This window comes from Bos javanicus, chromosome 17 (assembly GCF_032452875.1).
Source record: "Bos javanicus breed banteng chromosome 17, ARS-OSU_banteng_1.0, whole genome shotgun sequence".
Classification (NCBI taxonomy): Eukaryota; Metazoa; Chordata; class Mammalia; order Artiodactyla; family Bovidae; genus Bos; species Bos javanicus.
Window position 1 is genome coordinate 66,021,964 of NC_083884.1, and position 24,225 is coordinate 66,046,188.

A 24,225-nucleotide genomic window follows, 5' to 3' on the forward strand; every position below is an offset into this window, starting at 1 on the left:
TGCAGTTTTATAAAAGCAAACTCTTTGCTGCAGCCCAAATGTTCACCATTAGGAAACAAGTTACGTGACTTCCCGCATTCCATCCGACGGAATGATGCAGCTGGAGGGAGTGGCCAAGTAGCTCTTCGTGACTTGTCCAGAAAGATCCACAAGGTCTTGGTTATGGGGAAAAAGCCTGATGGAGACAGTGTGGAGGGAAGTCAGAGTTCGTCTTTGCACCTGCCTTTGTGGCGTGTTAGCAGGTGACACAGCGTCTGCCACAGAAGCCCACCCATGGGCATTTCTCATCTACACCGGTGCAGGGTGAGCAAGGGGCCACCCTGCCCACCCTCCATGTGCCAAGCTCTTGCCACGTTGTGACACTGGCGTCCCTTAGAACTTGGAGTCCCCTGCATCGAGCTGGGTGATGCAGCCACATGGATTTCCTAGCAGCCGGCCAAGAAGTGTCACCCACCCCTTTCCCGAAAAGACATAGTAACCAGTAATAGAGGTTACATTGAGGGTGATGGTGGTGGGCGTGCTACTGGGAACACGAGGGGCGTGAACTGGAAGGCAGCTTTTCAGTTTGTACCTTTTTAATACAGTTTTACAATTTTGTGCCATTTCGTCCATTCCTAAAATAAAAAGAGATAGTTGTAATTTAGTGGCCTTGAAAGCGCTAAGGACCCAGGGCTGTGGGAGCAGAAAAGAGGGACAGCTTCTCGACCTCACTGGGATGGGGAGGAGGGCTGGTCCTTGGAAGTTTATAGTGATTTGTGATGCTCAGGTGAAGTCCTGAAGGTTAAGTGCTCGTTAACCAGGTCAAATCTGCAGGTGGTGGGTGGCTGTGAGAAGGAGGGGCCGGGGAAGTGGGGCCGGGGAGAGGTGGATGGCAAGAAGGGAGCGGTGCCGAGAAGTCAGCCTGTGTGAAGGGACTGAGGGCTCGTGGCATGCTGAGTGACCTGCGCTTGTGTCCGGCTTTGCTGGGCAGGTGGCGCTGTAGCTCGGTGAGGTGGTGGGGCAGAGCGCAGTGTGCGCTGCGCTGCAGATGATGCAGGCTGGGTCTCATCCGGCATCTGTGCAGTGATGACAAGGGAACAGCATGGTCAGGTCTGGGGCAGCAGCTCACAGGACAGATTAGAAGGGACGCTGGACGAATGATGGGAGCTGAGTGAGTGGCCGAGTGGTGATCTAGGAAGCAGCACGTCTCTCTCCTGCAAAGCGAACGTGGCTCGTAACTGATGCAGTGCAGTTAGGTATTGTCTTTATGTATGTTGGTCAGTTCCTCCAGTCAGATTACAGTTGCTCTGAGAGCCCCTTCATTTCACACTTATGCTTACAGTATCCGGACCTAAAAACTTACTGGTTGATCCTCTTTGTTTTAAATAAATCTTTATTGGAATATACATATAGGAAAGTGCTCAGGTCCAAGTGCATAGGCTCATGAATTATCACGGAGTGAACACACATGCGTTAATTGGTGGACTCCTATTGTGTTTATTCCTTGATAAAATTGTGGTTAGACCCAGCTTGTTTGCCGCAACCTCCCCACTTTGTCCCTGTTGTGTTTATTCTGTGATGTGCACACATACTCTGATTTCCATACTGCCAGCTTTAATCATTGTTCTTTGAGATGTCTTTGGGAAACATAAATCAGGTGGATTGTTGGGATAATTTGTTTTAAGTTGCTTTAAATCTCACTTTATTTTAATTGTCAGTTTGCTTGTTTGCTATTAGATGTGTATTAAACTGTGATAGATGAAAAAAATTGACCCCAGTCTGGAAAGAGTGTTGGCATGGTGTGCATAGCCAGAAATATGTTTTCTCTTCAATAATTTTCATGTTTGGAAAGGCTTAAAGTAGTCCAACTATTGCAAGGATTTAGATATACTTTTCTTGACTCTGTAATTTCACATTTTCCTCCCAGTCCCAGTTTCCTTTGTTTTTTGAATCAAGAGCCAATTGCTCAGAACCGTCTATGAATTTTTCTTCAGCAAGATTCATTACCATTTGTGCTTTTGTCTACTGGACTGTTACTACTCATGGTCCCAAATCTCTCCATTATCTAAACGAGTGATCCCTTTAATTAATCTAAGAATATTTTATTGAACATGAATGTGCCAAATTTAAATTGGAGGTGAAATGGTAACTTGGATTTTTAGAAGACCTAACTATGTATAATATTCCTCAACTACATTTTTTTTTTAGAAGTATGTGTGACTTTATTATCAATAGACATCATAGATATTTTCACATCATCTTAGGGCTTTCACAGATATCTGAAAACATCATTAAACACCATTTCAGTTCAGTTCAGTCACTCAGTTGTGTCCTACTCTTTGTGATCCCATGGACTGCAGCAAGCCAGGCTTCCCTGTCCATCACCAACTCCAGGAGCTTCCTCAGACTGATGTGCATCAAGTTGGTGATGCTGTACAACCATCTCATCCTCTATCATCTCTTTCTCCTCCCATCTTCAACCTTTCCCAGCATCAGGGTCTTTTCCAGTGTTCTTCGCGTCAGGTGGTCAAAGTATTAGAGCTTCAGCATCAGTCCTTCCAAAGAGTATTCAGGACAAATTTCCTTTAGGATTGATTGGTTTCATCCCCTTGCAGTCCAAGGGACTGTCTAGAATCTTTTCTCCAACACCACAGTTCAAAAGCATCAGTTCTTCAGCACTCATCTTTCTTTATCATCCAACTCTCATATCCATATATGACTACTAGAAAAATCATAGCTTTTATCATACAGAACTTTGTTGGAAAAGTAATGTCTCTGTTTTTTAATATACTGCCTAAGTTTGTCACAACTTTTCCTCCAAGGTGCAAGCATCTTTTAATTTCATGGCTGAAGACAGTAGGGGGGGTGAAATTGCATTTAGCATCAAACCACATACCTGCCAAAGATGCTCGAAGGGCTCAAGCAAAACCATGTGTGCACTAGGACCCAGAAGAAAGGAGTCAACTACATTTTGTTTCTAATTTTATCCTGTAAGTTTTAAGTCAGGAAGGTGAAAGTTCTAGTTTGACAAGGAGATTGAAATTAAAAAAAATATGTTTTAAGATTTTCATGACATAGATAAATACAATTAACTAAATATTCTTTTTTAATGTATTTATTCCTGTTGGGACTTGGAAGAAATGAAAAGAAGTATTCATTGGGAAGTTAGCTTAGTCATATTCATTTAGAAGGGGCATGGTACCCTTTGGGAGTTTATTCATGAGTTATCATTTACAATTTCCTTTATTTTCACCTGTAAAAAAATATTGTGTATCCTGAATGTGTCAGAGTCATTTCTGACCTCTGCGTTACCCAGAACCTTTGTAATTACTTATTTTAGTCCCATGGCTCTGTGTTTAAATGATTTTTATCTTCCATAGAAACTTGTGCTTTATGAAAAGCATCTTGTAGACATTGACAACCATGGAAGTGATCCGGTATTGACTTCTAGAAATTCTAGATCCCTATTTGTGATCATCTTAAAGCCACTATTCAGGAACACCTTTTGAGGCTTGTCCCTGGCTCAACTATATGCACCCAATCTTACTTTTCTTTCTTTTTCTACCATCAGCTTTTTTTTTTTTTGGTGGGGCAGGCAGACTCAGGTTTAATCAAGGTATAATTTAAGTAAAACTCACCATCTACAATGGACACTTCTATCAGTTTTGACAAATGCTTAAAGTTGTATCAATATAACAACTACAGAAGTCAAGGTGTAGAGTAATTCATCGCCTCCCCAGATTTTCTAGGGCCATTTATAAGTCAGCTCCCACTCCCCACCCTAACCCCTGACAGCCACTGATCTGTTTGTTCCTATGGTTTGTCCTTTTCCAGAATGACACAGAAGTGGACTCATTGAGTATGTAGCCTTTGAATCTGGTTTCTTTCACTTAGCACAGTGCATTAGAGAGTCACTTATGGTGGATGTATCAGTAGTTCATGCCTTTGTCTTGGTGAGTAGGGTTCCATTGTATCAATATGTCACACTTTATTCAGTCAGGAGCTGAAGAACATTTGGCTTATACCCAATTTTTCTATATTATATATGCAGCTACTATAAATATCTGTGTTCAGATTTTTGTGTGAACGTAAATTTTCATTCCTCTTGGATAAATATCTAGGAGTGGGATTGTTGGGCTGAATGGCAAATGGATCTTTAAAGAAATGTTTCCCAATGGAGAGCCCTAGTTTCTCCACATTCGCTTCTAATCAGCAGTGGTATTGTTTCTCTCTCTCTCTCTTTTTTTTTTGGCTATTCTAAGAAGGATATAGTGATACCTTATTGTGATGTTAATTTGCATTTTTTCTAATGACTAATAATGTTGGGCATCTTCTCATGCACTTATTTTGTATTTATATATCATCTTTGGTGCAAGTATTCAAATCTTCTCATTTTAAAAAAATAGTGAATTATTTGTGTTCTCATTATTGAATTTGAGACTTCATTGTATGCTTTGAATACAAGTTCTCTGTCAGATACTTAATTTACAATTACTTTTCTCCAAATGCGTGGTCTGTCTTTGCTTTCCCTTTGTAAGTAATAATCAATGTTGGGAAATTACTTTGGAGACTGTGTGAATATTCTATTCCTTGTTAAAGGTATACCCACTGATTTTGGCACCTGTTGATTTTCTAACTCCATCAGTCCTTCTTCGGTTTTTGTGCTAAGGAAGAGCTTCCCCCTTCTTCCCTTCTCCTGCTTTCCTCCATTGTGGAGTCACAGCCCAGGTTCCCCTTGGTATCAGGATCAGTCATCCCAGCCAACACAGTCATTCTTTCTCTGACTGTTGATTCAGTGGCATGAGGAGTCCAAAACATTGTATATTCTTCAAAGCAAGTAAGGCTTCTGGTTGCCAAAATCTGACATTATCAGTCTTGTTAACTCTGCCCTTCTAGTAGTTGGGAAGTGGTGTTTCAAAGTGATTTAGTTTATATTTGCATGATAACCAGCGGTCACGGGCTTCTCAGGTGGTGCCAGTGGTAAACGGTGCCACGTGGGTGGCAAATTATGCCTGCCAGTACAGGAGACGTAAGAGGTGCAGGTTTGATCACTGATTTGGGAAGATCCCTTGAAGGAGGGCAGGGCAACCCGCTGCTGTATTCTTTCCTGCAGAATCCCATGGACAGAGGAGCCTGGCGGGCTGCAGTCCACGGGGTCGCAGAGTCAGACGCGACTGGAACCACTCAGCACGCGCACAGCAGCGTCGGACCCTGTTCATGTGCTTCTTGTCTATTCGTGTTGTTTCCTTTGTGAAGTGTTCAGATTTCTTTGCCCATTCTTTTATTGGGTTGTTTCCTTTTAAAAACTGATTTTTAGAGGTTTTTTTTTTTTAATGTATGTGTAAGCTGAATAGAGGCCTTTTTCAGATTTAAGTTTCTTTCTTCTTCCATTTTGATATGTTTTTTCTTAGCACCTTTTTTTTTTTTGAAAAGACTTCCTTTTTCCCATAAATTGCTTTGCTGTCTTTGTTGAAAATAAGTTGACCACGTATGAGTTGAGTGTATTTCTGGATCCTCTGTTGTGTTTCATTGATTTAGTCTTATGCCAGTGTCACCCTGTTGATTACCTTGGCTGTATAATAAATGAGTCTTGAAATTAGGCAGAGTACATCCTTGAACATTTTTCTTCTTTCTCAAGATGCTTTGAGTATTTTAGGTTTTTTGCATTTCCATATCCATTTTAGAATCAGCTTGTCAGTTTCATTAAAAAGCCTGTGATCGGGAATTATGATTGGAATTACATTGACCCCATAGATCAGTTTGGGTAGAATTAATATCTGAGCAATACTGAGTCTTCCAATCCATATATCTTTTCATTTATTTAGATGTTCTTTAATATCTTTCAGTGATATTTTGCAGTTTTCCACATAGTGGTCTTGAATAGCTCCTATTTATTTATTCCTAAATATTGATTATTTTTTGATGTTAGCACAAATGGACTTGTTTCAAAGTTCCATTTTAAAATTGTGTTATGTGAGTATACCTACTGTCATTGATTCTTAGCTAATGACCTTGTATTTTATGAGCTTCCTAAATTCACTTATATATTCTAGTAGCTGTTTTGTCGGAGAAGGCGATGGCACCCCACTCCAGTACTCTTGCCTGGAAAATCCCATGGACAGAGGAGCCTGGTAGGCTGCAGTCCGTGGGGTCACGAAGTCGGAGACGACTGCGTGACTTCACTTTCCGTTTTCACTTTCACGCATTGGAGAAGGAAATGGCAACCCACTCCAGTGTTCTTGCCTGGAGAATCCCAGGGACGGCAGAGCCTGGTGGGCTGCCGTCTATGGCGTCTCGCCGAGTTAGACACGACTGAAGCGACTTAGCAGCAGCAGCAGCAGGTCTGTCAACAAGGGAAACTGAAAACAATGATTAAAGATTTGTTACATAGTTAACTAGGTTGTCTAGGAATAAAAGCAGTTTTAACTTTGCAATTTTGATGACTTTCATTTCATTCTTTTGTTGCACTGGCACAGACCTCTAATGCAGTATTGAACAGAAGGTGTGAGTTAGGCATTCTGGCCTGCTCTAATTTGAAATGCTTTGTACTTTATTCATCCCACAGCTCAGAGGTCTTGACCTCTGTTTTATCTTTGGTCTCAGCACCACATTTAGTTCCTTTGTATCATTTACTGTACATTGACATTATTTTATTTGTTTACTGCTTTGTTGTCTGCCCCTTACATCAACCAGTAAGTCTCTTACGAGAAGAACTCTGCCTTCACCAATGTATAGCACAGTGACCCTTAGTAGACACAGGAAATGCTTTGTCAAATCAGTACATTTTGGTGGAAACTTATAGCAGTTATGCAATCTGTCCTCCTTCCCAGCGTTTGAACTTCCTTAATAAAGCCCAGCACAAGCCTTACTTCTTTTGTGGGGGGTGGGGGAGGGGTGTGCTGGTCTTTGTTGCCGCACGGGCTTTTATCTAGTTGGGGCAAGTGGGGTCTTCTCTAGTTGTGGTGCACGGCTTCTCGTTGCAGTGGCTTCTCCTTGTGGCGAAGCCTGGGTTCCAGGGCGCATGGGCCTCGTAGCTGCAGCCCCCAGGCTCCAGAGCACAGGCTCAGTAGTCACGGCACATGAGCTTGGTAGTTCGTGGCCTGTGGAGTCCTCAGGGATGGAGCCGTGTCTCCTGCACTGGCAGGAGGATTCGTCACCACTGAGCCACCAGGGAAGCCCCGGGTGTTATTTCTTGGAAAACTTTTTCATGTTTCTCTTTCCTTTTTTAAAATTTTTTTAGGAGGCTAAATTTTAATTTCCCATAGAAACCACTTATATTTAATATTTCAAGTTTTTAATTGATGTTTTATAAAAGATAATACAATTCTTTCTCCTGATTTTTGCAAAATATTTTGGTGGGACATTGGGATAGTTTGCCTTTCCTGGATGTCACATACACTCGGGAGGTAATTAGTATCCAGACAGTTTGCAGTGGTTCAAATGTAGAAACAAGGGTAAACACATTCCACAGTTATCTAGTAAGCAGGTGTTGGGTCACAGTTTTTTATTCTTTGAAATGTGGAGAAATCACACTGATGAAGCGAACTAGCTAGGCGAAAATTTTCTTAATTTTTCCTTTTAGCTTTTGTTCTAATCAGTAACGTTTCTCTTTTTTAAAAATGTAATTTAAGTCTAATGAAGGTAAATTGCTTTTAGCCTGGAACACAGTGATCTAGGATTTATCCTAAAGGCAAAATATCAAAATATCTTTCTTCTGGCTGCTCCATTTTAGCAGCTGCTGTGATAGAAAGTAGCACTTAAGTTTGCATACAGACAGGAGGGAAATACTGTCCCCCACATACAATGTTAAAATAATTATTTGCAACTTCCCTGGTGTCTCAGTGGTAAAGAATCTGCCAGCCACTGCAGAGGACAAGGTTCGATCCCTGGTCCAGGGAAATCCCACGTGCCACGGAGCAACTAAGCCCGTGTGCCACAAGTACTGAGCCCTTGCGCCCTAGAGTCTGTGCTCTGCAACAAGAGAAAGCACGGCGATGAGAAGCCCTCGGACCACTAGAGAGTAGCCCCTGCTCGGCGCAGCCAGAGAGACGTCTGCGCAGCAGCAGAGACCTGGTGCAGCCAAAAATAAATACATAAATAATCAAAAACTTCATCGGCTTATCGTACACACTGAGGATGGAAGTTGCATTAAATTAGGTGACAGCATATTAAATTGGTTGTTCATTCATTCAACTCCTCTCTCCATCCCCTTCCTCCTTTCTTTCCTCTCCTCTCCAATTTACAAATGGGCATTTCAGTAGCCCTCCGTGGATACTGGAGAGAGTAAGCTGACTGACATTTAGTAAGAGTTTAGAGGACCCAGACAACCCCGTCAACCAACTTAATTGCCTTTTTACTCTGTTTAATGAAACACTTCACCTTATATACTATCTTTTTTTTTTTTTCCAAGTACCCTTAAAACATTCACCTAGAAGGACCAAATTCAGTCCAATTTTGGTCCAAAACCAAATTTCAATAAATTTTATAGTGTTGAAATCCTACCGAATGTGTTCTCTGACCACAACAGAATTAAACAGAAATCGATATCCCCCAAAATACCTTAAAAAAATCCAAATATCTGAAAATGGCACGTTTCTGAAGGTGCAGTCATTCTGAATGACTCAGGAGTCAAAGATGACATGACAAGGGAAATGTAAAATTACTTTGGGAGGAATGAGAACAAAAAGACGACCTTACTCTTACATTACCTTACTCTAAACTAATATGTTTAAAATAAACATATTAACATGAGGAATCAGTGGAGAATGACACCTTTGATTCTTCCTATTTGGCTGCTGCTTGAACTCCCCGCTTCCTTCATGCATTAGCCCCTCCAGCCCCACTGCAGTTGACAAGGTGGCCAAGGATTGCGGCCGTGCTCCTGCTTGCTGTCTGCACCCAGCCCTCATACTCTGGCCTTGCCTGTTTAACCAAGTGGTTCAGATACTTTTCTTCTAGTTCCAGTGAACAAACATTTACCATTTTCAAAGGTCATGTTCCTGGAACCATGGAGGGGAATTTACGGGGCAATAACAGACAAGCTCAGGTCATATTACTCTTATGTTAACTTGAATGAAAATCATGTCAAAGCTGCTTCCTTCCAGCTCTCTCCTACCTGGGGAGTTCTGGTCTAACCCTCACTCAACATTTTAACTTTTTCTGAGTGTTTCTTCATTTCCCACTCCCCCCGCCCCTGGTGACTTCTGTTTCTCCTAGCGATCCTTTAATTGTTTGGACATTCTTATTGTTTTTGACTTTTTGTAACCTTCCCATATCTCTGCCCTCGGTCAGCCTGTTGTATCCAGCCTGTATCATTTGCTGAGACTTGACTAGGTGTGAGGCATTGACTGGGTTTGGTACAGGATGGGAGCTTGTAAGTCAGATAATTAACCGGGGTGTGCTAAGTGCTTTGACTTGTTGGAAAGGCCATGCCAGCAAACATTCATTCAACAAATATTTATTTGCCTTCCACTGTGTAGCGGGCACTGTGCAATGGGAGTGGTATCCTGGGCAGCAGGTCGTGATGGCTTGATGAGGTATGGGGTTGTGAAGGGGAAAAGCATGATCTGGAGATGGATGATCCACTTCGGCTGAAGGTGTTTGGTGGGGACTTGGTGGGACTTGAGCTAATATGTGGTGAGAGAAAAGGCTAGGAAGATTAGGGAGGCCCTTTGGTTTTGTTTTCTTTTTAAGGGAGTTTAGTTCTGTTTCAGTGAGCATATGATTTACTAGATCCATGGTGACTCTTGCCAACACCTCTGTACTGCCCTCATCTCTGATTTCTTTGATTTGCCTTATGTTCTCGGCAGTGACCAGTGGCGCTGAGTGGTGGTGGCCGCTTGCACTGTTAATTGTGCATTTTTTAAAGTGGGAGGGGGGTTGCCAAGAGAGAATGAACCCCAATGCAAGAGCCAGATGTACGATACTCTTATCTAACCTGCATTATTTTCTTGTAGGCATTAGGCATTAAGTAGCCTCTTAAAACCTTTTAAAATTTCTTTGTTAATGTAGGAGAGGAAGAGGTCAAAACAAATGAATTTGAAAACACCCTGTGGGATAAAGTTTCCATCCATTGCCCACCCTGAAATTTTTTATTCTCTTTCTTTAGGTTTCTTGCTATTTAAAGATTTTTGTTTGAATGAAATTAATGAAGCTGTACCTCAGGTGAAGTTTTATGAAGAGGTAAGAAGTGACTGTTTTATCAATGCTTTTATTTTAAAAGCATATTTAAACTGTTCTTTGGAAAATATTAAGACTCCTAGATATTACAAATATTTAGAAATATTTAGAAATTCATTGAAAGTAATTAGTAGCACAAGATATATAATTTATTAGAGATTCTGGCACCAACTATAAAAAATATATCTTTAAAACTCTATAGTGTTCTGGAGTCAGTGAGGAATAGTTGGACTAAAATTCCAGAGGAAGACGATGGAGCATCCTCACCCATTTTATTTTCTGCAGAAGCTTGCAGATTCTGGAGACAGAAGCTGAGGTAGAGGGCTGCTATTGGATAAAAGAATAACTAGCAAAGTTTTACGGTCACACATTACTGGAGTGACGAATCAGAGACTTGTGGGAGAGGGAGGCCTCAAGCCCATAGCCCGTTTTCCCAGCAAAACATTGGGAGCGGCTGAAGAGATGGGCCAGGAGCTTCTGAAAGACACACTGAAACCTCTCACAGCCTTGCAGGATTACATGATATTTAAATATACACCTGCTGTGGCACGAATCTGAAAACAGAACAGGCAGGAGAGGAAAACCCCACTGAAGATCTGGAACCACTTATCACCTGGGACATTGGTTGGTCATAGGTGTGGTGAGCAGATGAGAATCCAAGTTTGGCCCCTGGCAGGAGGCTGTTTCTGGGAGACAGAAAAACCAAAAGAGGTTTCTGGGTCTGGAGTAAAGACTAGATGAGATTAGAGGGGCCCCCAAAACATGATGAGTCCGTTTCTCAAGACGTATGCCAAGTTTTGAAGCTTGAATGGGACAGGGGCCCAAGAGCCATCCTGAAGACTTCTTAAGGGCAGAACCAAGTTCAGTGTGGAGGAGACAGAGATCTCATTGAACTCCAGGGAGAGCCAGGCCTTAGAAATGGGGGTGAACCAGAGGCAGACTGATAGCTTAAGGTGAACGTGTCGGATTCATGATCTCCAAAGAAGATTTAGCTTTGGGACCAGGGACCAGGCTTGATCACTCAAGAGCTTTTGTGTAGCAGAGTTTTATAAGAAAAGGAACAGAGAAAGCTTCTGACACAGACATCAGAAGGGGGATGGAGAGTGCCCCCCTCGCTGGTCTAAGCAAGGGAGTTATATACTGTTTAATTGGTTGTTCGGTTCAGTTCAGTCACTCAGTCGTGTCCAACTGTTTGCAACCCCATGGACTGCAGCACACCAGGCCTCCCTGTCCATCACCAACTCCCGGAGTTTACCCAAACTCATGTCCATTGAGTCGGTGATGCCATCCAACCATCTCATCCTCTGTTATTACAATAAATCAAAAAAATGTCTCAAGGTTGTAAAGATCTTACTAGACCTACTCCCACAATTTACGTTTTAAGATGACAGGATTAGAACTAACAATAGAAAGATCTTACCAGACCCACTCCCGTAATATACATTTTAAGATAACGGGGTTTAGTCAAAAGGTTTTCAAGAAGGAGAAACTATCCTCAAGCAGGATACATTATTGTTATATAGAGTTTAAACTGAGTTGTTCATTGTGTAATCATCAGCTTAGGGCTTAAAGGGGAAAACATTTTATATGACTAAGACTAAGGAATGTAGAGAAAAAGAAGAGATGGTTGTCCTTTCCTCCTCCTTGAGAACCCCAGACCCCTTTCTCGTCCTTGGGGACCCCGGACTTCTTATCAACCTGCCTAGGAATTGACTCTCAAGACTGAGTCCTACACAAACGGCAGCAAGACCAGCCCAACTCAGCTCCCTGTTGGGCAGTGAGCTCCCCTGCTGCCTGTGCAGCAGAGAGCAAGGGGAGCCCTCTGTCTCTTTTCTGGGTGCAAAATAACAATACTTAGAGACTCTCCAGCATTCACCATACAGTAAAAAATGATATGATACAATAGAAGCAAGATCATATGACTTATAAACAAGGCAATAGAATCAGACCCACAGATGAGTCAGATATTGGAGCTAGCTGACAAGTACCTAAAAATAACCGTAAATAATATATTTAAGACAACAGAGGACAAGTTGGACAAAATAATTAGATGGAAGGATAGAGTTTTGGCATAATTTGGATTTATTGTGGAAAAACCGAGCAGATATTCTAGAAAATAAAGTACAGTATTTAAATTAGAACCCAGTGGCTAGAACCAATAGCAGATTGTCACAATGAGAGACAGGATTAATGAATGGGAGGCAGTTCAGTAGATCATCTCAAACTGAAACACAGGAAAAAAAAAAAAACTATAAGAAAGAAATAAGGGCATTAAAGACAAGTGAGATGCACTTAAAAAGGTCTTTGTAGAGGTGGAGTCCCAGAAAAGAGGAGGGAGAATGGGGCATAAGCAATACTTGAGGATAGAATACTGTTACAAAATGATGAAAGACAGTAGCTTAAAGATTCAAAACACATAGAAAACCCCAAGCAGGATGACTACCAAGGAAACATATCTTTGCTCATCAGTATAAGACTCTGAAATCCCATGACAGAAAATTTTAAAAGCAGCCAGAGGTTAGAAAAAGACACCTAGTTTTTAAAGGGCCAGTAATATGGACTTCCCTGGTGGCTCAGAGGTTAAAGCATCTGCCTGCAATGTGGGAGACCCAGGTTCGATCCCTGGGTCAGGAAGATCCTCTGGAGAAGGAAATGGCAACCCACTCCAGTATTCTTGCCTGGAGAATCCCATGGATGGAAGAGCCTGCTGGGTTACAGTCCACGGGGTCGCAGAGTCGGACACGACTGAGCGACTTCGCTCAATATGACCGACACAACTATGACATCTTAAACGATTAAGAAAAAAGAAAGATGATAAAACGGCCATCTTTAAAGTAATGAGCGAGAAAAGCTGCCAACCTAAAATTATTTTCCCAGCCAAACTCCCTTAAAAAATGAAGATGAAATAAAGATGGTTTTGGACAAAAACCAAGAGAATTTGTCAGTAGTGGAACTGCATTACCATCAGTATTAAAGGGAGCTACTTCAGGCATAAGGGAAATGATCCTGGATGGAAATGCAAGAAGGGATGAAAGACATCATAAAGGGTAAATATGCATGTGAAATATATACATGTTGGCCATATAAAGCTGTTATATGTTCTTAGGGTTTAAAGTGTGTGTAAAACTGAAATGTATGAGAGTATCACAGAAGGCAGGAGAAGGGTTAATAAAGTTAAAGTATTTTAAGATTCTAGAATTACTGGGGACAAGTAAAAGTAGTAATTTGCGCTGACTTGTAAAGAATGCATATTGTAACCTCTTAAGGTAACATTTAAGAGAATAAAATATGTGTATCTAGAAGGTTGAAATGGAGGGAATATGAAATAAAACAACATTGTTTTAATCCCCAAAAAGAAAAAGAATAGAAGGTCGACATAAAGTAGGAGGTCAAATCGAAAACAAAGAGGAACTGTGGTAGCTAAAAACCCATTTATAGAAATGATTATATTTAATATAAATGGGCTAAATACTCCCAGTAAAAGACTAAGTTTGTCAGACTGGATATATAACCAAAACCATGTTATGCACTGCTTGTTAAGTGGCATGCTTTATTTAAAGTATTTTACTTTACTTTTAAATTAAAATACAATTGCTATACAATATTCAGATCAGATCAGATCAGTCGCTCAGTCGTGTCCAACTCTTTGCAAACCCATGAATCGCAGCATGCCAGGCCTTCCTGTCCAGCACCAACTCCCGCAGTTTATTCAAACTCATGTCCATTGGGTCAGTGATGCCATCCAGCCATCTCATCCTCTGTCGTCCTCTTCTCTTCTTACCCCCAATCCCTCCCAGCATCAGAGTCTTTTCCAATGAGTCAGCTCTTCACATGAGGTGGCCAAAGTACTGGAGTTTCAGCTTTAGCATCATTTCTTCCAAAGAAATCCCAGGGCCGATCTCCTTCAGAATGGACTGGTTGGATCTCCTTGCAGTCCAAGGGACTTTCAAGAGTCTTCTCCAACACCACAGTTCAAAAGCATCAATTCTTTGGCGCTCAGCCTTCTTCACAGTCCAACTCTCACATCCATACATGACCACAGGAAAAACCATAGCCTTGACTAGACGGACCTTTGTTGGCAAAGTAATGTCTCTGCTTTTGAATATGCTATCTAGGTTGGTCATAACTTTCCTTCCAAGGAGTAAGCGTCTTTTAATTTCATGGCTGCAATTACCATCTGCAGTGATTTTGGAGCCCAGAAAAATAAAGTCTGACACCGTTTCCACTGTTTCCCCATCTATTTCCCATGAAGTGATGGGACCGGATGCCATGATCTTCGTTTTCTGAATGTTGAGCCGTAAGCCAACTTTTTCACTCTCCACTTTCACTTTCATCAAGAGGCTTTTTAGTTCCTCTTCACTTTCTGCCATAAGGGTGGTGTCATCTGCATATCTGAGGTTATTGATATTTCTCCCGGCAATCTTGATTCCAGCTTGTGTTTCTTCCACTTACAGGTGTACATTATAGCGATTCAGTGTTTAAGGAAGTAACATACTTTAAACAGAAGGATGGAAGAGGATTTGTAATATATATACTCACTGAAGCAAAGCTGACATAGTATCAGACAAAGTACACAGCAATGCTACTTTGAGATAGAAATGATTTCATCATGATAGAAAAGTCAGTATCTTCATCTCAAATCTGTATGTTACAAATAGCATAACTTTAAAATACATCAAGCAAAAATTGGCAGGGAGGTCAAAACAAAATAATTCTACAATCCTCCTGGGACACACAGATACTTCAAGAGCTTGTAGAAACAAATAGCAAAAATTAGTAAGGATATAGATGGTCTTAATAAAGTGATGAATACAGTTGACTTAACTTGATATCCAGAATGCTGCTTTCAGCAAAAACAGTTTGTGTTCTTAAAAGTACGTACGGAACATTTACCAAAATAGAACATATGCTGGACCCTAAAGCAAGTTTCTGCAAATTTCAAGATTGAAATTGTTCAGAGTGTGTATTCTGATCACAGTGGACTTAAGTGCAAATTTCACAACAGTGTCAAGCAGTCCTTAGCTGTCTGGAAATAAATAGCTTCGAAATAATTTATGAGTCACAGAGGAAATTAAAATTGAAGTTAGGAAATATATTCATTAACATATATTTTAGAGATGACATATGCTAGTATTATTAGCATGGTGTGTCTTTACCCTAAAGCACTTGAAATGCTCCAGAGAAAGCGTGGCATAATTAGGGGTGATGTCAGTCATCTCTGTACATTTGAGAATTGGAAGGATATTCCTTTTCCCCTGGTTTATTGATATACATGAAAACTTGATATTTTTCTACATTTTTTAATTGTATTAACGTATTTCCAGGAAGGATGATGAAATGATGATGTACATTTGGCATCATGTGAAAAAAAAAAAAGAAAATCTGAAAGGGTTTCACTCAGTACAAAATAACTTTTTATTTCAATGTGAATCAGGCATTTTATCTGTATGAGAATCACAGCTTGATCTGTCAAAAATTATTTTTCTTTCCTGTGTTCTTAAAAGCTTCACCTCTTCAGTTTCAGCATGTACTCAACTGCTTTGTTAAATACAAAGCTGTGTCCTTCAGCAGATGAAACAGATGGGCAGTCTACTGGGTTATTTCTTAAGCACTTCTCAGCAGTGTGGTGGTGACTCCTGCTGATACGTCTCCATCTGAACGCTAAACGCTGGGCCTTCTCTTCCTTGGCTTGCTCCCCAGCGCCTCTGTCCCAGGCTGTGTGATGGATCTGGCCTGTCAGATCATCTCCTCGGAGGAAAATGATTCAGGGCTCCTGACCAACTTGCTCTGTGTTCTTCATGGCATCATCCACCTTGGGGCTTCACATACAGTTCTCTTAAGTCAGTACAGCCTCTAAGACTGAGGTTATCAGTAAGTCTGACTCCTTGCTTTCATCAACCCAGTGGATCCTCTAGTTTCTAGTTTATGATCCTGATCCCTGCTTGAAGCTGGGCAGTCCTGCTTTGCTCTCCCTGGGTTTCTCAGCTAAAAATCAGGGCAATAGTAGTGGCTATACCCTAGGCTTGTCCCGTGTATGTGCAGACAAGAGCAGCACCTGGCATGCAGTTGACCTTGTTCAAGCTAGACTAGAGGAAGCTTATGACAATATTTATATTACCCTACATTTAATCATAAATCATGGAAAATAGGAAGTATAACATCAGAGGTAAAGTTAGAGAGTGTTCTTTACTCATTCAACCAGTATTTGTCAAACACTAATGCTCAGAAGTATTGTTTGGATGAGTGAGACAGACAGAGTGTGTGCTCTCTTTGAGCTCCTACTTTTGTTGAAACAGACAATAAACAAGTGATAAATAAATAGGAAAGATATTAGGAAATAATGACTCGAAACAGACTCAAAGCTTAATGTGATGTATTGTGATTTGGTGACCGCCTTAAATTGTTGGGTCGAAGACTGACCGAGGAGGTGCATTTTAGTGGAGTAATTTCAGACGTTGTGTTTATCCTTTGTGGCATTCACTTAGTTTTTTGAATCTGTCAATTTATATTTTTCACCATGTCGGATAGAATTTGGGCCATTATAAAACGTTATTTCTACCTTAATCTCTTCTTGTTCTCTCTTTAGAACTCCAGTTGTATGTATGCTTGATCTTTGGACATTATCCTAGATATCACTGATGCCTTATTCAATTTTTCCCCAAATATTTGTTTTCCTTTCTGTTCTTCAGATTAGATAATTTCTACGGAGCTGTCTTCAAACTCACTGACTCTTTTGGTATCTCTCGTCTGTTGTTATGTCCATCCACTGATTGTTTTTTCAGATAGGATTTCCAACATGGCATATTTCATAGTTATCATCTGTCTGCTGCTATTTCCTAGTTTGTTGTTCATTATATGCATGTTCTCTGTGCATCTTTTAGTATAGTTATAATGGCTGTTTTAAAATCCTTTTCTGATAATTCCAATCTCTGAATTACCTTGGATAGGTCCTCACTGATGATCTGTTCTCTTGGGTATGACCCACATTTCTCTGTTTCTTCAAATATAGAATAGTTTTAGATTGTATCTTGTACCTTGGTATTGTTGGCACTCAAAGCTGCTTTTCTGTAGGGTATTGAGATATATATATATATATATAGTCTCAGGAGTTAATTTGGCTTACTCAGACTTGATGCTCTGTCTTCTCATGCAGTGGGTAGCAATTTAACCTTGTTCAATTCTTTAAACCTGTGCTGGACTAATTTGGGTCTGTCATGCTCACACATCATTAAGGGGTCCACCAGAGATTTTGAGATTTTATATGCAGAATTTTGGAGCTCTCCTCTGGCTCTTTATTTTTAGGAATATCCTCTCTTTCTTTCTGGCTTCTGTTTGATGCCCTTTCCCCATAATCTGTGTACTTTTGGTCATTCTTCAGTGGTCCAGTGTAGTTGGGTTTTATAGATGTCCAGAATTGTTCTGTTAGAGATTAGTTGACTATTACATGAATCAGGGCTTGGTTTGTGATACATTTGGAATATCAAACCAATGTGATTGGCTAATGAATTGAATGTAGGGGATGCTGGGGACAGAGTGAGCAAAAGAGCAAAATCGATGATGATTATTGCTTTTTTGGCTTAGGCACCTGGGGGTGGTGGTGGTGGTTTAGTCGCTAAGTCATGTCTGACTCTTGCGACCCCATGGACTGTAGCCTGCCAGGCTCCTCCATCCATGGGATTCTCCAGGCAAGAATACTGGAGTGGGTTGCCATTGCCTTCTCCATAAGCAGCTGGGAGGATGGTTTTACCCATTTTTGTGATTAAGAAGACTAGGGGAAGGAGATGATTGGCTGGAGTAGAGAGGATGTGGAAATATCCAATAGGTGGCTCAGTACCCAGACTCTGGAGCTCTGAGAGAGAAGTGAGTCCTGAAAACCCAGACTTAGTCATTGGAATAGAACTGGTGTTTGAAACTGTGTAACTGAAGAGCTTTATCCAAGGAGAATATAGTGGATGAAAAGGGGGTGTCTTAGCACCATGCTCTGAGGCACTTCAGTATTTAGAAGCCTAACAGAAGAGGGAAAATTACCAAGGGAGAAGAGCTTTATCCAAGGAGAATATAGTGGATGAAAAGGGGGTGTCTTAGCACCATGCCCTGAGGCACTTCAGTATTTAGAAGCCTAACAGAAGAGGGAAAATTACCAAGGGAGACTGAAGAAGAGGACGCAGGGTGGCAAACTCCTGGGGAGTATAGATCCCGAAAGTCAGAGGAGATCCCAGAACTCAGACGAGCCAGGAGTGCACCACTGAGCTGAATGCTCCTGGGGTGTCAGGAAGCTGAGGACAGAAAGAGAGGCCCTTGACTGGGCAAGGCAGAGGCCGCTGTGGCTTTACTAGGCTGGAATGGCAGTGGGACAGATGGGAGACAGAGAAGGTGGCCTGTGAAAGCTGTGGGCCAAAGGGGCTTGCTCTTAGGGTTCTACGTGTTTAGGCTACATGCTGAGCTGTGAGTTTTGTAACCACCAAAGCAGAAAGGGGGAACCACACGGTCAGTGAATGTTCATCACTGGTGGTGATGCTTCTGTTCTGCTCTAGGGGTGACCTTTCACCTTGAACCTGAGCCTCTGCCTGCTCCATTCCCTGGACAACCTGCCTGCCAGAATTAGGGATGACGTTTTCTCTGTGTATATTACGGTCAGGACATCCTGTCTAGAGCTAATTGATGGTTGACGGCATGTTCTTTAATTAGTGGTCTGACTGATAATAGAAAGTGAATTTTGAATTACAGCCCCAGACGCTTTAAGCTCTTGCTTTGCCTACTAAGAATTAACCTTTGCTGCTGTTCAAGTCAGAGTTTCTGAGGCACAAGGCACCCACTAGAGCCAGTGCTGTGGTTCAGGGCGTGGTTTGTGCAAGTAACTAGGATTTTCTGTATAGTCAGTCTATCACAGTTCATAGGAAACTCCCGTTGCATCAGGTGTCAGCTTGCTTTACAGGCCCCAGAACATAGACTTAGGTTTCCTTACGCTTGTGTTTGAGGGTAATAATTCCATGAAGATTTAGTATTCCTAGAGTTTATATGTATGTTTGGGCAGAAACATTTGCCTTGGGTTCACTGAGAGTCCACCTCTTTTATCCTAGCATTCTGACATTAATTTTTGGACCTGACTGAAACCAAACAACACAACAAAAGAAATCAGCCAGTCAGAGTCCTTTGTTTATTTTCTGGCTCTCCTTCAGATTTCAGTACTAGCTTCTGTTTCCTTGCAGCTGCCATGTTTGCGTCTGGGATGGTGTTTGAACCTTGTAGACATGTTCTCCTGAGTTAACTTAGGATGATTAAGGCCAGGTCCTTTGGTTATGCCAACATTTCTGGCTTGCTTCTTCATTAAAAAAATGTTTTCCTTCTGGAGAAAGACATAATTTGAAAAGATCCATATACCCCGATGTTCACAGCAGCGCTGTTTATAATAGCTAAGACATGGAAGCAACCTAGATGTCTGTCGACAGATGAATGGATAAAGATGTGGTCTGTATATACAACGAAATATTACTCAGTCGTAAGAAGAAGAAAACAATGCCATTCGCAGCAACACGGATGGACCTAGGAGGTGATCACACTAAAGTGAAGTCAGCCAGACCGAGAAGGACAAGCAGCATGCGGTACCACTTACATGTGCAGTCTAAAAGCACATGGTACAAATGAACTTGTTTTCAAAGCAAAAGTAGACTCACAGACATAAAAAACAAACTATGGTTACCAAAGGGGAAGGGAGAGGGATCAATTAGGAGTTTGGGATTAAAATATACACATTACTACATATAAAATAGGTAACCAACAAGGACCTGCTGTATGGCACAAGGAACTCTACTCAATATGTTATAATAACTTATTATGGAGGAGAGTATACAAAGAATGTATATGTGTGTGTGTGTGTGTGTGTGTGTGTGTGTGTACACACACACATATATAAACTGAGTCACTTATATATCTGAAACTAACAGGACATTGTAAATCACCTATATTTCAATGCATTTTTTTTAATAATTAAAAAAATTTTAAGTGTTTTCCTATTGGATGGAGTATCAACCTCTCCTAGGCCCCCTTCCTTTATGTTCTGTTTCAGTGTCTGCCCCAAGAAGACTGAATTCTAAGTCCAGGCAGTTACAGACTTGTGAATTTCAGCCATCTCATTGATACTTAAGGACAATTAAGATGATCCCAGTAATTTCTCAGTGTGTGAAGCAGTTGGCCTTCATACACATGCTGTATATGCTTCATGCTCTGTACATACTCTTCTCCCTGCCAAGCATGCCCTTTCATTATCAGAGATTCTCACAGGATTTACTGGTTTTGATTTCAAAACCTGTTAAAGTGAGTGAAAGTCACTCAGTCATATCCAACTCTTTGCGACCCCATGGACTATGCAGTCCTTGGAATTCTCCAGGCCAGAATATTGGAGTGGGTAACCTTTCCCTTCTCCAGGGGATCTTCCCAACCCAGGGATTGAACCAGGTGTCTGGCATTGCAGGCGGATTCTTTACCAGCTGAGCCACAAGGGAAGCCCAAGAATATTGGAGTGGGTAGCCTATCCCTTCTCCAGAGGATCTTCCCAACCCAGGAATCGAACAGGGGTCTCCTGCATTGCAGGTGGATTCTTTACCAACTAAGCTATCAGGGAAGCCCTGTCAAGCTGAGACTATACAGTAAAAAAGGCAGCTTTTATTTCTATTCAGTTTAGATTCTTACCTCTAGGAGTGGTCAGCCCTACTCTTTAATCATAGCAGAATAAGCAGCACTCAGATATTATGAAAGTATAACAACTGGCTACTTGGTAGGAAAATTTTCTGTTTTTTCAGAAATAAGCCCTATGTAGTTATTTGTCATTATATTGAAAATCTTCACTGCAGTCTTCCTACCAACTCCATATTTCATTTGTTTTCATTCTCTTCTTGGCTTTTAGATTTAACGTATATCTGTAAAGGAGTAAAAACACTTCTCTGATCCGAGAACTTGTGAGGTTAAAGTAATGGAGACCTTGTCCTCACAAAGCATATTTGCTAAGCCCATTTTATTATTTAGTCTATCTTAACACCTGTCCAGTTACTGTTTGAAGGAACCTTTCTGTTAATACTTTCAGAGTGCAGAAACGGTTCCAGTGTGAAAAACCAGTGCTTTTATCTATGATGAATGTCTTTCCAAAAGATTTAGTTGACTAAAAAATCTCTGCAGGAATCCTGAAAATTCATTATTATTTTTTCCTCCTGAGTTTTGTAACACTGTGGTCAAGTGAAAATGATCCCCATCATAACTCATAGAAATGGATTACTGCCAAGTTCAAATTATTTGTGCTTTGGAAAGGAGAATTGGCAAGAATGAATGGTCCATGGCTGCTATATCATAAGATAATTGTAACCATGGCAGTGTTTGTTGCCTAATATTGTCTTTCTAAATGTAAGCAACGAGGTTCATCGTAGGAAGAAATCCATTCGTCTGTCCCAAGTTGAACTTAAATTATTCCAGCGCCATTATTTTAACATTAGAAGTGGTTGTTTCCTGTGCACTGGCCAATTCAAGTAATTTGCTTGATCTCATGTGGAAGTGGTTTCTGCCAAGACGAGTAATATCTTTTAATAAAGTAAGTTTCTAGGAAGACAGAACCTAACAATCATAACTTTTAACTGTCTAGATAAAAGAATATGAAAAGCTTGAGAATGAGGAAGATCGCCTTTGTAGAAGTCGACAGATTTATGACACTTACATCATGAAGGAGCTGCTGTCGTGTTCACATGTAAGTGCCTCTTCTTTTTTTATTAATTCAGTGTTAGTAAGTGAGACTTCTTGTATTAATTCAGTGTGAGTAAGTGAGACAGGTTGCACATGTTTTTAGAATGAAAGTTGAAATAGGAGGAAAGATTTAAAGGTATTCATCCAGGATGGAACCCATGTTTCTCAAGTTTTATCATTTGTTTCCTGGTAATACTGATCCAATATCTGCTGCTCCATGTATTTTTAATAAGGTTCCAAAAGTGGGTACTTTCAGTACAGATGTTGATAAAATGGCTAATGCAGATCAATCCAAGAAAAGACTAAGCTCAATTCTCGACTCTCTAAGAAAATGAAGCTTTATTGTTTTTCATTTCGCTCCCCTTTAACAATTAGGCTAATCAAATATTTATCGATAAATATCTTAAATGCTTTCTTTGAATTAATAAGGTTGATTATAATTATTATGTTAATATAGTTCACTAATAGTTGAATGATGGTTGAATTTTTTTTTTTTTTTTGCTTGTAAATCAGAGAAACAATCTTATTCAGTCATTAGGATAAACGAGGTTCCTAGGAAATTCTTCCACCAGGAGTGAGTGGAATAATTAGTAATGAAAACATACACTGTAATCTCTCTACATGAAAACTGTTTTCCAAAGAAGTGTCCTAAGAGCCCTGGACTGCTGTGTCCAATGCAGTAGCCACTAGCCATGTGCGAGTATTTAATTGTGTTTACATTTGTGTTGCTTAGTCTCTTAAGTTGTGTCAACTCTTTGTGACCCCTGGATTGTGATCCATCAGGCTCCTCTGTCTATGGATTTCCCAGGCAAGAATACTGGAGTGGGTTGCCATCCCCTTCTCCAAGTGATCTTCCCGACCCAGGAATCAAACCCGCATCTCCTGCATTGACAGGCGGGTTCTTTACCACTGAGCCACCAGGGAAGTATGTTTATATTAATTGCAATCAAATGGAACTAAAATTTTAATTCCTGACGTCCTCCGGAGCCGCATTTGAAATGTGCGGTACCCACATGTGGCTGGTGGCTCCTGCATCAGCCCCGATTCACAGCATTTCCATCACCGCAGCGAGTCCGATCGGACAGCACTGGTCACGACAGTGATACACTTTCGTGTATTTATTGTGTTGTCTACAGCACTTACTGAACTTCTGAGCTAGAGCTTACCGTAAGGCTCTGTGCCTCGCTGCCTTGCTGGGGATGGTTGGACCTTGGAAAATGCCACGTGTTCCCTGAGAAAGCCTCTGTAGACATAGCTTTCATGTAGGGCAGCAGTTTAGAGGGTTTTCAGCAGAGTGATATGCTTTTTTAAGCTCTTCTTGTGCATTACTTCAGACATAATTTGAAGTTTAGGGGGAGGACATGGTTTCTAATTTTTGTCAGTGTGAGTTTTGTTCTTTTAGAACCAATTCCTCTTTGCAGTGGTTACAACAAGCCTTTCCTTAACCTAGAGTCTTTTCAACACTGTGGTTTAGCTTTGTGATCCTGGCATTTAATTCTTAGGTATATCTTTGTGCATTCGTGTTCTCTCATGAAACAGAAATTTTACATTTTTAGGACCCCAACTGAGAAATGATGCATTTAATATTAATACGGTGATAATACAATTCCTTACACCCTTTTTAAGTCAAAGTAGCCTTGATCTCTTCTGGGCATAGACATTTCAGTTAGATGCCCCCATGTGTATCAGCCTTCTTGACATAGTTTCTAAGAACTCTGGAAGCTCTGAGAAACAATCATCTGGCTTGCCCACAAACATACAACAGATTTTTTTTAAGAATGCATGTTGATGTGATCACCATAGGTTACTGCTTAGTAACTGTTGTGTTAAATTATATGTTGTGATATTGTAAAATGCACAGAGGTTTGCTCTGTTTTGTATTTGTGGGGGAAAAAGAAAAAGAAAACATTGTATGTGTTTTTTTAAAGCCATTCTCAAAGCAAGCCGTAGAACATGTACAAAGTCATCTGTCCAAGAAACAAGTGACATCAACTCTTTTTCAGGTAAGGTAAAATGCTCTCCAAATAAATGTTTCTAATTCACTTAATGGTTGTATTTGGGGGCATTCTTTGCTTGGGTGAAAGTGCTGGTGGAATTTCAAGACTATTTCGTACCTAGAGGTTTATCTGGAAGAACCAAAGTTTAATATCACCTGTCTTCTCATTGAAACGTGCTCTTATGCCAGCAGCATAAAGGCTGTCCTGAAAAAGGCTGCTAGAGCATTCTTTTAGTGTTTTCCCCTATAAATCAATCAGGACGAGACATTGGAGGGAAAAGGCTTTTCCTGTTTGACATCCCGGGCACCTGGGATGAGCAGGGACCGGGCAAGATTGACTTCCT

The 24,225-nt window shown here is 40.8% G+C and overlaps 1 protein-coding gene across 3 annotated transcripts in view; it reads left to right on the forward strand.

Annotated features, from left to right (window-relative positions):
- The window catches only part of GRK3 (G protein-coupled receptor kinase 3), a 121,925-nt gene that overhangs the window by 43,711 nt on the left and 53,989 nt on the right, over positions 1–24,225 (forward strand). For 2 of the 3 annotated variants that reach the window (XM_061385192.1, XM_061385193.1), the window contains exons 3-5: positions 10,088–10,161; positions 21,788–21,889; positions 23,814–23,888. In XM_061385192.1, the coding sequence (XP_061241176.1) occupies positions 10,088–10,161; positions 21,788–21,889; positions 23,814–23,888 (251 nt within the window). The remainder of the gene's footprint in view (positions 1–10,087; positions 10,162–21,787; positions 21,890–23,813; positions 23,889–24,225) is intronic. The other variant, XM_061385194.1, reaches the window with a different exon arrangement.